The sequence below is a fragment of the Coffea arabica genome, chromosome 11e, assembly GCF_036785885.1.
Source record: "Coffea arabica cultivar ET-39 chromosome 11e, Coffea Arabica ET-39 HiFi, whole genome shotgun sequence".
Lineage (NCBI taxonomy): Eukaryota > Viridiplantae > Streptophyta > Magnoliopsida > Gentianales > Rubiaceae > Coffea > Coffea arabica.
In genome coordinates this window covers 51,097,165-51,114,392 of record NC_092331.1, presented here as the reverse complement: position 1 = coordinate 51,114,392, position 17,228 = coordinate 51,097,165, and the positions used below count along the sequence as shown (strand labels likewise).

Genomic DNA, 17,228 nt, shown 5'->3' with positions numbered 1-17,228 from the left:
CAAAAAATAAAAAAGAAAAAAACAACAAAATATGTTGGTTTCTTATTTTCATTTACATTTTTTTGATTAGTAGTAAAGAATTTTGGAAAAAAAATAAAAAAAAAGTGGAAAAAAAGACGTTGGACAATTTTTTTTTTGTTTTCCCAAAATGAAAAGATTCAATTTTTATTTTTACACTATACTTTTGCCAATTTGGTTTCACAAATCGATTTTCAAATCTCCAACCATTCTGAACCTAACTTAGTTTTTCCAAATGTTGTAAACTCAACACTTCTGTTTATCATTTTGCTTTATCTAACACATACACATATTTTATATACAACTATGTATGTGCTTATTAAGCTTCAAAATTTTTTAGTTAATTCATTGAACTAGATTAAACTCGTTCAGTTGATATGAATATTATGCTTTCTTCAAACAAAGTGTTGCTCATTTTAACAAGAAAGAAAAAGAAAAAAGGGTAATCATACATACTCAATAAAATCAATACTTAATTTCTCTTTAATGTCTCATACATAATCTATAAGATCAATACTTAATTTCTCTCCTTAGTTTAAAGCACTCAGATTCTTTTTTGCCTAATTTAGCATGCCTAAAAAAGCTATTTTTCTTAACTCTATCTGTTTTTGAACATTTTAATAGCTACTAATCACTTGAGTTCCCTATTATTATTAGTATGTCTAAATGAGTCCTATTAATATGCCCAAATACCAGGTTAAATAATGGCCGCGTCCACTTTCAGGCATCGAAGTTAGCTATATTTTTGGGAATCTGTCTAAAGCTAGTTTACACACGAGTTAGGATCCTCTCCATTGGTCTCTATATTTATCTATATTTAAATTTAGATAATGTTACAAATTATACTATTGTGAGGATCCTCTCCATTGATCTCTATATATTTAAATTCAGATAATGTCATAAAATTATACTATTATTGTTCCGTTACTTTTCTTTTGATATCCAGATCAACATATTAAAAAATAATAATATATTTTGACATTCAATTTACAAGAAATATTTGAACAGCAAAAAATGAGTCAAAATTGTGACAAAATTTGCAATGATTGATTAGACGATAAAACTTGGTCAATTTCATACAAAATTTTATGACTTGTCTATGATCGAAAAGAGCTGGCTTGTCATGCTTGGCACTAGATACATAAAAATTTTTAACTCCACTTATGTTGATGCAATCCATCAGATAGCCAGTCCCCATTCCAGATAAAGGAGGAGGGATGTTTTATGCTTCAGTAGTAAAAGGCTGGTAAATGCGAGTTTTTTTTTTTCATATTTCCTGGTAGTGCTGAATTTCTGGTCTTCATGTCATAGGTGATCTCGATTTGAGCATCTGTCCCGGCTTATGATCCAATCACATTTCTTTCATTCTTTTACTTTACTTTGTTTTACTAGTGCACTTTCCTTTTTTAGAGTTCGCAAACTTTTTCACATAAAACTGTTATGCGTTATAGCTGCCAATGAACTGTTTTTGCTGTAAGTAATCAACATTCACCTGGTCCGTTTTGCATTGGAAATTGACAGGAACTTTTAAGCTGGTTCTCTTCTCTTCATTGAATCACCTGCAATGTGTTGGAATATGTAATGAACTTTGCTTTATCTTAGGTTTATCTCATGCTGGTCTTTCATACGTGTTTAGGTTATCGGCAAATATGATATGAAAAAGGTCACACTGATAGTTCAGACACAAGTGGTATATTTGGTGTGGCCAAAATTTGACTGTAGAATGGCTTTCATATCTTGAATTGCTTTCCTCAATTCGTGCCCTATAGGTAGCTCTGCAGCACCATTTTAGTTAGAATAGTATGCTTAGAGCAAAGTAATGCTGATTATTTTTAAATTTTGCAATTCTTTGTAGGGATAATTCTGTAGGAGTCTAGTGCAGTTTTGTACTGCAACAGCTTAATTAAATGAAGAAGATCTTATAGAACTCGTGGGCTCATGTATTGATTTGAGGTCCTGTGTAGATTAGAAACTCTGTGAGTGGAAAGTATGTCTTTCAGGCAATGTTATTGATTTTGGAATTTGTGGCACGGTCTCCTGTTGGCGATAGCCTGCAGAAGTGGTTACATCTGCATCTTTGGTGAAAATCTCCATATAGTTCTTTGCTTTTCAATCAACAGTTCAAATTTTCCTCAATTATGATGGTTTTATGTGATTAAAGTTGATAATGCAAACAGGGTATGTGATGCAAGATCAAAACTCTCATTCAACTACTTGCAGAAGATTATATATTTCTAGGCATTGTTTTGGTGCTGGACATGACCCACGGACTACAGTATACTAGGCCGAATTCGAAGAGAAGAATGTGATTTCTTAGAACTCCAACCAGATTCAGGAAAAGAAAATATTGTAAATCAAGTCCTAATGCTCATTGGTCTCAAGTATTGAAAAATGTTCACAGATAAACAGGCGCAAGATTTTGGTTTGGGCCATTCCTTGACCAGTACATAAACTGATCATTGTATACCAGTATTTTTATAGAACTTTAAGAAATTTTCAGAATTAACCCGACAGTTTACTGATTTGACATAGCCAAATTGCAGATTGGAGGGGGCAAGATTTTGTCGTTCAAATCATCAACTTGATCTAGTAGATAGTAGCTTATTTTCAAACCTGCACTTGGTTTTCATCACTCCAAGAAAATACTTCACCAAGCCCAAATCTTACAAGCCACTGGGCCTTTGGCCCGGTGGTCACGCACGGGAGGTCAAGGGTTCGACCCTTACCTCCCACCAAAAAATTGTCACAATATGTGACAGTCTTAATTGGTTATTTTGGATGGATTTTTACTCACATCGAGTCCCCCTCTCTCTCCTCCCTTAGATTAGGCTAGATTATGTTATAGGAATTCTATCGTTGCGACAAAAAAAAAAAAAAAAAGCCCAAATCTTACAAACTAGGTCCCTTTTTAGTAGAGTACACAAATGATGGCCATTTTCCAGCTCCAATAGTCCCAAAAAGTTCACATGCCAATGTCACAGATCTCATGCATAAAATGCAGGTTTCAAAAGAACTATTTGACCAAATAAACTATTCAAATACTCAAGAACACTTGTAACAAACATGGGAATCATTACTCTAGCTAGAGCGATCCAAGTGAACAAATAAAAGATTAAACATGTTTTCGTCTAACTGCAATATTGGGCCAAACTATATATATATAACCAAAGACAAGAACATTTTCCAATGACTACCATCTTTAATAACTTCTTGGAAGAAGAACAGTGCAGCCAACAGATACTCCAAAAAGGAAGATGAGGAGGCCAGTGAAGTTGACAATCAATGCTTCTTGCCCCCTTCTTAAGCTCATGAAGGTGAATTTCTCAATCAAGCCGGTCACAGCACTCAATATTGCCATGGAAAATATAACCATGCCAAGCAGGACATGCCATGGTGCTAAATTTCCTCTAGTTGTGGAGTCTCTGGCTCGGACCCAAAAGGTAAAGAAGCCAAACAGCCACTGACAAAAAAAAGTTCAGAATCTCCCATTAGAAAATTGAACTGGTAAGAAACACCTATTCAACAATCAACACAATACAGCCAATGCCGACTTGGAATATTTGTTCTTCAATTATATATTTTTCATTGGGCTAATCACAATCTATTGGCACATAATACAAGAAAAATGTTGACAAAGTCAAACATTCTTTTGTTTTTTTTTTAATATGATTTTATTACCAGTAGCCCATAATGGTGGAATCAATACATACAACTGATTATTACTCAATAACAACTATAACTAATAATCCACATTTAGTAAGATGAACACTACTTACATGTATCTCGAACGAATTCACTACAGTAGAAATATGCTGGAGTATTAAGCATCCATGAGTTAGCAGTTATTATATACTACTAAAAATTGATTAGAAGTTTTAATTACCTGCAAAAAAAATAAGCTGGCAGTAGAAATGCCAAACCAAGAGTGCAAGGTATACACATGCGGGATTCCAAGGTCATGATGGTACTGAAAAACTGCGTACAATCCCACGATGGCAGCAAGAAGAGCAATGAAATTCAAAGTCATGTGAATCAATTTCTGTCTCTTTCTCGTTGCTGGGAAAGTCTTGTATGTCATGATAGCTGTGACAAAAATACCAATGACAAGTTATTAATAAATTCAAGAACTCGAGTTTGTATATTATAGTAATACTTTACTACTAGTCAAAGATGGGAATTCAATATCAAGGTTGAAATCATTTTGAAAATCAATTTGGAACAGAAACTCGAACAAGCCTTTTTGATGCTCTAGCTAGACCATTAGACAAACTTTGGAACGTCAAACATAAAGAAAGAATATTAGGAGAAAAATTGGAAGAAAAAAAACTGAAGCATGAGTTATGATGTAAAATAAAACACATAATAAAATATAATGCACAGCCTTTCAATATTTTTTTATCGTTTTAATTGTGAACTGTTATATTAGAAACTTGAAATAAAAACGGTATTATATCAGAAACTACTTCTAAACTTTTTTGTTTTAGTATAAAAGATGTCATAGAATGTGTCAACTCCTACTTTTTTTCCTTTTACCCCAGTGACGAAAAACATGAACAAGCAGAAAGAGTGAGAAATCAAAGTTTCATAGTGCCAATACAAAGAAGATTAGAATTGCATTGGACAAGAAAAAAGACAAACAAATGCACCATGTGATGTCTTCAAGTCCACCAAAACGTCAATAGCGTATAATGTCACACGACACCATTGAGTATTGACTAATTGTACTGTGTACTTTGACAAGGGAAAAAAATAAATAAATAACAGACCAGAGTGCGTAGTGCACCCGTCTAATTGCACCAATCTGGTTCGGTGATGGTACAATCACAATCAGTTAACAATGGTGTCGTGTTATTAAACAAAGGTTCGAACCTTGCCTCCCATCAATTGCCACATTATGTGATTTTTCAAAAAATCCAGACAAGTGATCCGATGGTGGTTCTATCTCCACCGGTCCCCCATAGGTCCAGTTGAGCTTCCTTGTAGTTAGATTAGGATAGAATAGGAATTTTAACCACTCAATCAAAACTTTCTCGACTATTTTTAGTGCACGTTATTTGTCTATGAAAACTACAAATTTAGACTAAGCAGTATTATAGATTTCTTCTTTCTCGTTTAATGGGCTTTAAGCGATTGTAGAGAAATTAGTGCTCGTTTGGTCTTTTTGCCCGGACTCAACGGCCAGTGAAGGATAATCAGGGCTGTCGGTGAGAAAATGTCCATGAAAGATGTTATTCGAACAAACAAGGCCGTCCCCCTAGTTTTAAGAATTTGTACTTTTGACCCATAAAAGTTGAAAGTTTATTAAAATGTCCCTTATAAATTAAAACTTTGTCCCTGTGAAAACCTTAAGTAACTTTTACACCCGGCTAACATGGAAAAAGCAACAATTTGGTCAACAAGCAAGAAGATGGGAAATTTTGCTCTTTGTTTCCTACTCAATTCTCATATTTTATTTTAGCTTTCTAAACTTTTGAACAGAGAAAAGGACAACTATTTTGTCAAGGAAACAAAAGTTATCAAACTTTGAACGACTAAATTAAGTCCAACTCTTTGACCTTCTTCCAAAGCTAGAAGAAATCAGTTAATACAAGCTCTTTAATTAGAAAATCTAGAATTTAAGCAATAATAACCGGGAGAATCAGCAAAATCAGAAGCCCTTCTTTGTGTTTGTAAGGTGAGAGTGGACTCAATTAGAAAAATGAAGAAAAGATTAGAAGTAGAATTGAAGCAGAACAAACTGAAAAGGGGCTTGCCCAACTTATATCATCATCCTTAATTTCTTACCTTGTCCTGAGATTAAGACAAAGCCAATGACCATAAACAAGGGGTGCAGCTGCATGGAAAAAGGAAAATCATAAGCCTAAATTGAATAGAACTCGAGCAAAACAGATGAATAGAAAAACATCAATTTTCATGCAGCAAGAAAAGTATATTACATTGAAAAGCTTCGGCTTGTTATCTGATGTGAAGGAAAGCCCTTCCCTGAATTTGAGAAGCCAAACCAGCACAAGAACGAAGATTGCTATGAAGACCAAGTGAGCAAACAATGAAATTGGCGTTGCAGAAGTTTGGTAGGAACTGCTTTTGAGTGCCATTCCACTGTGTCACTATAAGAGGAAAATAACTGCTAATTAAACACACACACACACACACTTAAACTAACTACTTGCTCTGATATATATACACACACACACACAGAGGAAATGAGGATCTTCTGTATTCGTGTTGTTGGATGAAGAAGAATAACAACAGGGATCGTTTCAAATTGTGGGATGCACCCAGGACACCAGTTAGTGTAGAAACGGATACCAGAGGAGAAATATTTAATTGAAAAGATTGAATCGTTTAGTGGCAGGCCAAAGAAGGATTTAGAAAGATAGAAGAGACAGATGTGACTTTATTATATTAGAATCATTAGTGTAAAAAGAGGTTCAAAGAGAATATGGTGGTGAGATATGATACAGTGTACACAGAAGCAATCAAAAAGCTACGGCAAAGGGATATGGAATCTAAGGAGGCTTTTCTTGCTACCACGAAATTGATAGTAAATGACAACCAAGAAGCTGAGGAAAACCATCTTGCCGGCTAACCTATTACTGTATTATATAATCCGGCCATAATAGATTGAAGAAATTAGGTACGCTCTGTCTTGTGTGTACATTTGCATTATAATCAAGAATAATATGTTGGCTTTACGGGTGGACCAAGATTATTCCAATTACTACAATTTTATGCTCATTGCTAATAAACTTCTGCAGATTTGTACAATTACCCTTTTTATTACTTTGTCCCTTCACTGAATTCCACCATAATTTATACGTGTACGTGGACACCTTTCCTTCCACGTCCATGTTTTGACCATTGCTAGGACCAACCAGACCATGTGGTGTGCCAAGTGTACAGCAACAACAATTTTTTTTTTTTTTTTTTTGTTTTCGATGCGATAGAATTCCTATAATCTAAGTTAACCTATTTTAAGGGGGGAGGGGATTCGATGTGAGTAGAAATTTCATCGAAACTGGTCAATGAAGACCAACAACAACAATGTAGTAGAGTTTTTAGAATATATTTTGAAATATTTAAAAGTACCAGAGTTTTTAAAATATTTTTTAAACATTAAAAAAAATTAGACCATTTTTTAGAGTACATTTTAGAATATTTTTTAAAAATTTTTATAATATTTAAAAAATAAATTTTTAAAAAACTGATATGAACATAATCTGCAATATTGTTTTTCCTCGTATTTGAGATATTTTGGTGTTGTTAAACAGTTGATGCCAATAGGCAAACAACACTCACACAAAATATGGCACATACATTACATTACCCTTATTGTGCACCATCTTTTCTGAAGACGTGTTTAGATGTATTTCAAGAGATGTCCAATTTTATTTCATTCATCTGGATCAGAATTTACCAGAAACATGAATACAGATTAGCTGATGGGTGAAAGATTAAAACGTAACCGTTTCCAAATGCTACTATATATTGTCTTCTAGTACCACTCATTAACTTCCTTATCAAACAGGTTCAACCTGGGTGACACGAATGTTTTGCCATAGTCACCACGGCAAATTGAAATTTGACAGGTGAATGAAACTAAGCCAAGTTTTAAAGCTTTTTTACTTGGAAAACAACTCAGTTTGGGCACCACATATTTGTATCATGTCATAATCATATGTCTTGTGGCGCTGTCACTTTGTCATCACAATGATGTCCTGCTGCCGTAAATCTTGTACAAGATGATAACAAATTCTTTGGTACATTTGTTTTAGGGATAATTTCAGAAACCTCCCCTGAAGTTCCTGACAATTTCACTTAACTCCTCCCTTGAGGTTTGAAAAATTACCCATACCTCCTTTGTCATTTAAAATGACAATTAAATATTTTAATGAAATTCCCTTATTTGATATGCTTATACTTAGAATGAGTTTTAAAATTATTTTTTCATTATTTTTTCCTTCTTATTCCTTTTTTTATTAATTTTTTGCTAGTAAAATTGTAAAATTACCACTATTACTTCTAGTTACTATTGTAATCAAAAGTCGAATTAGTGATTTTTTTGACAAGTTAATTTTATATGCAATCTAATGTTTTTGCTGATCTTTGTTTTCTATTTTTTGGTACTAAAATTAACAATAAATCAAAAGGAAATGGTCCAAAATCACTACCAAATTATGATAATCCCACTATCCAAAAAATTCATAAACTCTAAATGAATTATTTTAGCATTTTCTTTTCTATCTTATAAATCTAAATCCACAATAAAATACCATCAAAAGTATCTTATCATAGTGATAAAATTATTATTATATTTGTTTATCAAATAGTAATTATGGACATAAAAATTTTGGCACATTTTCCTTATAATTATACTAGATAATCTTATAATTGTATAGAAAAATAAATTAAAACTCATTACACAAGGGCATTTTGGGTATTCATTTAAAAAATTGACCAAGTCAATATTATTTTAAGATTTTGTTAGTAAAACTATCAAATCAAGGGAGGTAAGTGCAATTTTTCAAACTTCAGGGGAGCTAAGTGAAATTATTAGAAACGTCAGGGGAGGTTTCTGAAATTATCCCTTTGTTTTGTGGGTTACTTGAGAAATCTCTAGGTCAGAGTTAAGTCGTGCAAATGTAATATACTGCTGGTTTTTGTCACAATAATATACAAGTAAATCTGTAAAACTGATCTACCCAAACCCATGTATACAAACAAGGGAAAAAGAAAAAGAAAGGAATTTCTAAAACCGATCTTTACTTGGTATTTTTATGAAATTAAATTTTTTTAGGCCTACTAGTCTAGTGCACTTGAAAATGGTAGCATATGGAAATGGAATGAAATCATGAAGGATTTCTTGATTCAATTATTATTTCGTTCAATCTGGGGTCTTAAACGAAGTAGTCTAATATTGGGTAATAGAGAACATATTTTAAAATATTATCCAAACAGAATCTATAAAATCGGTCCATTTAAGTATTTGGATTAGCAGATTGAAATATTCTCCCAGGTAACAGTACAAAGAGCCGAATAGTGTTTTAAATAAGCTTTAAGTCAGGTAAACTGGGATAAGGTGCAATAAATAATGTGCCAACTGCCAATTAAAGAAGTCCACAATATTTGGGAAATGTTAAATCAGAAGTATTCATGGGAGAACCAATTCAACCATGTTATTAACTACACTAGAAAATCTCCCCACCATGATTGGATTTATGCTTTGAATAGGAGATTTAACTCATTGTAGTTGGCTCCAATCAAATACGAAAACAAGAAAACATAATAATGTAATCTGGGCTTCAAAGCCCCAGTGGCAAAGAAAGAGGCTAGGGAAGGATTTTTAGATTTCTCCTTGCTATTAAATTCAGGATTCAAATTCTGAAACTAAACGGTGGTTGGAGATAGGAATGGTGTGAAAAGGAGTGAAAAGATTAAAAAAAATGGAACTTCTTCAAAGCCCTTTCCCCTTCCCCTGCCCCTCTCCACTCACCCATCCAAAAAGAGAAAAAAAAAAAAAAAAAGAAGAAGAAACAAAAAAAATGGTAGGTGGAGTCATAAATTCAATCTCGTGTAACAGCATCTTATGTGGTGTTACAATTCTACGTTGATAAGACAAGTGAAATAGAAAGCGTTAATTATGATTGAATTATTGATTACTAATGAATCTGTTTAAATATTTTGGATTAGTGATTTAAGTCCAAAAAATTATTGAACCAACCCAAACTCGGCGTACCAAATTTTGGCTCCCAATATTTTCTAATAATTCGAACTAATCATCTTTTTTTCCATTTGATTACCGAGAACATGAGCAAAAGCAGAGTTGGAATCATAATTCTTCCCAAATAAAACTCGTTTTGACTGAGGCTGCAACAGCTAATAAGAGAGTAATGTATGAACTTAAGCTTATGAAAGATATCGTAATCAAGTGATGGTATGCTACAAGTTTGTTATGTAGAGACCGGATGGCCAAACACAGAAGAATTTGAGTAGAAACGGTTGAAAGAATCCAAATCGATTGCCGGCTTGAAGACACTTTGAACAACTGCCAATTTGTAGCCATCCCAAAAACCAGAATCACTCATCTAATGGGGAGCAAGATTTATAACAAGTCATTTCACAAAAGAATAAACGACATTAAAAAAAAAATTATGAACACGTATTGAAGAATAAAGAAATTAAAACCCTACTATCAGAGTATGGAGTACCTGAAACAGTTCTTCTAACTCGACAAATTGAGTGGGGACAAATCTTTTCCAAGAAATATGGAAGCTCTTGAAGTTCAAACTTGTTTTAAGTTCCCAGTGGATGATAAAAAAGTTAGAAGGTTAAGCTTGGATGAAAATTATTTCGAGAGGAAAGAAAAGAGTATTAAACAGAAAGAAATTAATTGTAGTTTTTGTTGTTTTGATTTTAGTAATTTTTTAACTTTTTTTTTACTAATTTTCTAATTATAGATGGACGTTGAAAGAAATTCATTTTTTGTCAAATAAAAAAAGTCTAACAACACATTAATTTATAACGGGAATATGATACATGTAGTAAATATTTATAATTGATGAAAGATTCATAACTTATTTCATTCAATAGCCAATGTTAGAGAATGAAGTCAAGGATCATATGCATTCGGAGTTTTTTTTTTTTTTTTGCCAAAATAGTCTTCTATTCATAAAATATTTCTAAACTAATACAATCAAAAACTTTATTTCTTTTCTAATGTATATATTACAACGTACACGCCCAGAATGGAAAACTAATTCCACGAAGAGTCTATTTGGTTGGAAGGAAAATATTTTTCTTGGGAAAATATTTTCCGTGGAAGTAATTTTTCATGAAAATCATTTCCCTTTCATCATTTTCAGGTGTTTGGTTAGCTTATTGAAAATATTCTCTTACTTCATTTTTCTGGTGTTTGTTTAACTTTTGAAATATTTTCACTTTTATCTCTATCTTTACTTTCTACACATTATAACTACAGACTTCTTCCCATGCAAAATAAGAAAATTTATCTCATTATTTAACTTTAAAAAATCTTGGAGAAATATATATATGAATAAAAAATATCTCCTTAAGCAATAAACAAATTGCTGGCCATTTAGTGTCAAATATCAATCACATGCAATGCTTATTGTGACATATATCTTGCACTCTCACTGCTGAAAGTTTCTCTAGAAAAGAATGTCCCTATTATAGATAATTAATTACTAGCATAGGATAAGCAGGATGAGTTTTTTTTTTTTTAATTTTGAATATACTAGGGGAGGGTTGGGTTGGATTGGGTGGTACGGGAGAGGGAGTGTAAGGAAGAGGTCTTGGGTTCAAGTCCTCCTATTTACACTAAAAAAAAAAAGAACATACTACAAGATGTTTTCAGTAAGTTTGGAACATACTACAGGCGGGATGCATGCATTTCGGAAAACAACTTCAGTAAGTTTGGAAGGGAAGTTGTTTTCCATAAGATGGGTGAAAATATATTACATAGGAAAATGTTTTCAATAACTTTTGTGCAACCAAACACGGGAAATTAGGAAAATATTTTCCTGGAAAACATTTTCACCCGAAACGAACGGACCCAAAATCTTATATTTTCCATTTCTTATAGGATCCATCCCCATTATATTAATCATTCTTTTTATTTTAATGAATGAACAAGAATGACAGTTTGATTTTTCTCAGAATGCAATGCCTGTTCTTCCAAAGATCAATGGTTACAAGTCTTGACTCTTATATTATGTTATTCTTGATATTTTCAAGGTTAAATTCTTATTCTAATAATTGTGGTTTTTGAATGCAAGAGATTTTCTTCACTTTTTTTTGCTTTGGACATGGAATTCTTTTATGTCAAATTCAATTTTGAACACTCTTTTGTCCCGAATTTATGAACACTACAAAATACTAAAATGAATAAAATCATAACTTTATTATAGATATAATTAAAAAAAAAGAAAAGAATTGCAATATAATAGTTACGCAAAATTCTAAGAGATACAATGGTAGTAGAAAATAAGAGTACAATTGTTGGTAGATTGGATATTTCTAACCAAATATTCACACATGGTCATTTTCGTTTAATTTGGGAATCTACGTGGCAATAAATAGATCAACGTGACAACAAAGATTGAAACTTTCCTTTTTTGTTATTCTACATGGCAATGAGGATAATTAGGTGACAATAATAACATCATTACGAAAATAAAATTTGGAAATGAATCACATTGGTAATATTTTTAGAAAGAGAGTTATTTTGGTTAAAAAAAAAAAGCTCATGCATTCACAAAATCAATTAAAAAGGAAATTCAGAAATTTATTGCTGTTGATATCGCCCCTTTTGGTCTGATAAATATCTTTATTTTGAGCAAGAGATGGACTAGTGCAAGAGACTACTTTAAAATTTTGTCAATTTCGTTATTGTGATCTGAAGTTTTAAAAACTGAGGGGAACCAATAGCCGTTCTATTGTTTTCGTTAGAGTATTTATTCCCTTTTATGATAGTATAATTTTTCTTTTGGGGTAAGACAATAGTATAATATTGTTGTTATCTAGTTTTTTATCTCCTCTCTAAATCTTAGAAATATTCACTCCCATTCTTTAACATCTTTTTTTTTTTTCTTAAGGTATAAGTAGAAAGTTTCAAACTCACCCGACCCATCCCCCTCTCCCATTCTTTAACATCCTAAATCATCTAAACTCTCACATAATATAATTTACAATTTGATTTTGTATAGCTGCAATTTGTAATTCTCAATATCATCTGTTTGTAATACCATCGCAACTTATATATAGAGTTGAAATATAAACCAAATTATTCAATATTTGAATCGAGTTCGTCTTAATAAAAGTTTATTTGAGTTTGGTTTACTAATTAGTTAAACCAAACTTGAAAACGTTTTATATTCAATAAACTTTGAAAGTCAGATGGATCTTATTTTGTTTAGTATAAAATTAGATTTTATATGTAAAAATCTTAATCTACTCGAGTTTGACTCAATAAAAATTCATTCAAACATGATTTGTTAAATAAATTAATTAAATTTAAACGAAATTTCAAACTTGTTAAAATAATCAAACAAGAATGAATACTAAAGTGTTCAGTTTAATTAAACTCATTTACGCCTCTACTTGTATATATATTCATTCAATGATAATTGCTTGTACGCTTGAGACATGCTGGCTACAAACAAAGAAATTCAAACATTATAACCCCCTCCCCCCGGCTTTTTTCCTTGTAAACATTTTAATTTATTTCTTTTAAAATAAGTATATACATCAAACCTGTATCATCCAACAGATGATTTTTCCTAGTACATGAATAAATAAATAAACTCAAACTTTCTCGCAAAACTCACTTCCTTGAGTTCTTAACTTCACAATAATTTCCAATGTAGGAAAGAAAAATTCACCTCTCCAATAAACCAACTTTTTTTTTTTTGGAACAAAGTTATCATACTAGTTTGCCAAACTGGATGTGTTGTGAAGAAATTGTCCTTATTGTGTCCTCATGAACAAGCCATAGTTATCGATAACGTGCAAGCGCAACAGAAACATCAACCGTAATTCCAAATAGAAGAATTGCCAGTCCAAGAAAGTTAACCAATAGAGTTTCTCTGCCATGTTGTAGTTCCAAAAATGTTACTTTCTCCATCAATCCAGTCTCTGCTGCACAGATTGCCATGTACAACAGTGCTCTACCACCAGAAATATGCCATGGGACTGCCCTCGCCCTACCGTCGATCGAGGATTGTGGAATCATGAACGTAATGAACCCAAATAACCACTGCAAATCAAATCTAGAATAAGTCTAAAATGTGTAAATGCAATTTACTGATACGAATGTACATACATACATACATATACACACATATGAAAGCTATTATTGACACTCCCATATTTGTTAATGCGTGTATTTTTTAACTATACAACAAGCACTTTATAATGACATTCTTACTCATAATATTCTCCAATTTCATGAAAGTTTTTTGTTTTTTTACTCTAGTGTTACATTTAGTCCACTAACATTGTGGGGCTATTGTATTCTATACAAGTAATATTGTCTCGTCCAGAAAATAAACTTCACGATATAATTTAAGAAGTGATTAAACATAAGAGGTTGGAATTACTCAAGTTTTACATTAATTACCTGTAAAATGTAGAGGGAGAAGGTGCCGATGCCTATCCAGGAATGTAAGCTGTACAAATTCCTTATGTTGGCCCTGTCATGGAATTTGAACACAGCGTGTAATCCAACAATCCCCAAAGTGATCGCTACCAAGTGAAGGAACATATGAGCAACCTTCTGCACGTTTCTTGCTGCTAGTACTGTCTTGTAAGCCATCATTGCTGTTATCAAGAACCACCATACTAATTGTTAGCATTGTAATAAACACCTTGGCAGATTGGGTCTACGAGTCCACTTATATATATACTATATTATGGACGATAAAGTGAAGCATTTTGATGGAAGAACTTTAGTGATAAATAATCCTAAAGTTCTTTTGCTTAGGTTTAATAAACATTATACGTGGTTTATGATAAAAACAGATCAACAATTAGTATTCACCAAGCTATTGAGAAATTGCATACAAAAATCAATATAGAGTCATGTTATACCTTCACCAGCTAGAAATATGAAGCCGAAAAACATCAGAAATGGATGAACCTGCCCAAAAGCAACAAATACAGAAAAGAAGGTAAATCAGAAGTTCAATTGTGAAGACTAAACTGACTAAAAGAGCTGTTCCTTGTTTACATTGAAAATGCGGAATGGATTGTCGGAATCAAGATTCATTCCCTCACGAAAATGCAGCAGCCAAACAAGCAAAAGAACTATGGCTATTATACCAAATAAATGTGCTAGAACTGTCAGACGTGAAGCAGGTCGCCAATACAAGTACCCGTCCATGGTGCCTAAATTTTGGTAGAAATTGGTACTAGTTTGGAGGGAAATGTTCTTTTTGTGGAACAATGAAGTCTAACTTGGTTCTTGAATCTATGTACTTGAGGCTCATATATATATAGGGTGGTGTGGAAGAAGGACAATAATGCTATTGGTTTAGGGGCTTGCTTAAACTGTCAAGCTTGGAATTTATGTGAGGAGACTTGATACTTTGGTAAGGCATATCAAAAAGGAACTTGGGCTCCTAGTACAGACTTGCATTCATAGAGAAATTGGAGACACTTTTTAGATCTGGCCATGTGACTTGTCTTGATGTAATTGGTAGGTAGAAATATACATAATAACCATAGAAGATGTAAATTGCTAAGAAACAAATATAATATGAAATGAAATGTACAATGTGACTAAAGTAAACCATTAAAATATGAAATGCAATCTTAACTGTCACATAAACTAACTCCTAAAAAATTGTCGTAGAAATTACTTGCAGTGCTTAATCACTTTTATTGCCTTTCCAGACTTTAACAGCTGGTCCTTAACCTCGTCATTCTTTTTGTTCTTTTTGGTTTTAGGTATGGTGGGGGAAAGGGTGGGGAATGACACTTTTTTTCTTGCTACATGTAAATACAAAAAAGAAAAAATCCAAAGGTATCTAACCATAGAAAACAACATTTTTTGGGAGTGCCATATTTAATTTTACAAGAATTACAACCGTAGTAGGATATTAGTAATAGGTTTTTGTTTTTAAAGTTTCAATATTTTGGCCATTAGTCTTCCTAATTTATATTTATCTATCCTCAACTCAAACATATTTGAGCACTTGTATTGCTGAAAACCAGAATCAATCTGAGACTGATCGAAGACGTAGGAGAATGAAACCATATAAAACAGTTACTGCATTAAAGGACATCCTACCAAAACCCTACTGGTGCCACTATCTATACAAAATATTAATTATAATCACTTTTAGCAAAAAGTATACTGTGGACCATATTTTTAGATGGTGTTAACCTTTGCATGTCAAGATTATATTGGTTTCAAAAGAACACGTATCAGTGAAGACAGAGAGAGACAGTTTTTAAAAGTTGAGGATTGAGTCAGGTGGGCTCTGCAACTTTTGCAATTCAAAGAGCATATGTTTCTTGGCATCTTTGTTTATTTTAACCTTTGCTTCAAGAGAAGGAGAAGCACTGGAGATAAAGTAGATTGGCAAAGAAAGTTTGGGTGCTGTTATATATAACAAATTTTATTACACGGTTGCAGTATAAATACATCATCATGCACCCTTTCAAAGACCATCGTAGTTATCTTTGAAAAAGACCAAATTTTTACTCTGGGATAATCTGTAGCAAACAAATTAATCTGTTTTTCTTTTCCCTGCACTGTTATCCTTTTTAGCTAAAATTAAGGATAGAATACAAAATCCTATTGTAACTTTACTTGGAAAGTTTTCGAATGAGTGTCTAGAACTCAACGGTGGATACCCTTCAATATTAGGGAAAGAATGTGAATAAATTGAGAGAGGAGAGAGAAGAACCTTTGCTGGAAGAGTTGGACTGTTTTTTTTTTTTTTTTGGGAGCTTGGTGGGAAAGTAGGAGTTACTAGTCTTGCTACCCCAAACTTCAATATGCGATTGAAATTTATTAGTGATTTGTAAATATGTTTATGTCTGCAATGATGCTACACCTTTCTTTGCAGGGATTTTAATGTTTGAATGGTTTTTTTTTTTAACAGCATCTTTCTTGGTAAATGTGTCTATATAAAAAGATAGTTATAAATCGCGTTTTAACTTTTTCAAAAACATGTTCGGGGTCCAAACGAACGGAGTAATGTGAACAATGCATGTCTAAATTAGTTGAATTACTTTATAAAAAAAAAAAAAAAAAGAGTTAGTTGATTTACTAATGGTGATTGCATATATAGAATTGCATTATTTGATTGAATCAAGTAATTGCAGGGTGCAACTTGATACAACAAACAGTTGAATAAGTCACACTGATGTTGTTAGATCACATTTTGAGAAGGATCATGCCAGTCTGGAAAAAATTGTTCTCATAAACTCTATTAAAATCAAAAGGGATTGGCGTGGCTTGTAGCAGATTTGGTTCATTCTTTGTTATCTGTAGCTCACCAAGGAAAACAAAAATTAGACAAATTTCATCTTGAATGTGCTGAGATTAAATTCAAATATCTCCTAAGATTATCATGACATTACCTAGGCCTAGACCAATTTTTGCGTAATACACAAAATTAATTCATTAACTTGCATAAAGCTGCCCATCTCACATTGGTAAACAGTGGCAAGTCACTATGACT

At 32.5% G+C, this 17,228-nt stretch overlaps 2 protein-coding genes across 2 annotated transcripts; both read right to left on the bottom strand.

The window, feature by feature from the left end:
- Positions 1-3,070: 3,070 nt before the first annotated feature.
- LOC113718023 (probable ascorbate-specific transmembrane electron transporter 2) lies at positions 3,071-6,626 on the bottom strand. The gene is made up of 4 exons (XM_027242925.2): positions 5,955-6,626; positions 5,803-5,851; positions 3,902-4,101; positions 3,071-3,478 (listed from the first exon to the last, which is right to left on the bottom strand). The coding sequence occupies exons 1-4, from the start codon at positions 6,111-6,113 to the stop codon at positions 3,218-3,220; spliced, it is 669 nt and encodes a 222-aa protein (XP_027098726.1). The 5' UTR covers positions 6,114-6,626; the 3' UTR covers positions 3,071-3,217.
- Positions 6,627-13,368: 6,742 nt separating this feature from the next.
- LOC113718817 (probable transmembrane ascorbate ferrireductase 3) lies at positions 13,369-14,985 on the bottom strand. Its single transcript, XM_027243732.2, has 4 exons — positions 14,765-14,985; positions 14,626-14,674; positions 14,156-14,355; positions 13,369-13,792 (listed from the first exon to the last, which is right to left on the bottom strand). Exons 1-4 carry the CDS (start codon positions 14,915-14,917, stop codon positions 13,532-13,534), a joined length of 663 nt encoding a protein of 220 aa, XP_027099533.1. The 5' UTR covers positions 14,918-14,985; the 3' UTR covers positions 13,369-13,531.
- Between the last annotated feature and the right edge of the window lie 2,243 nt (positions 14,986-17,228).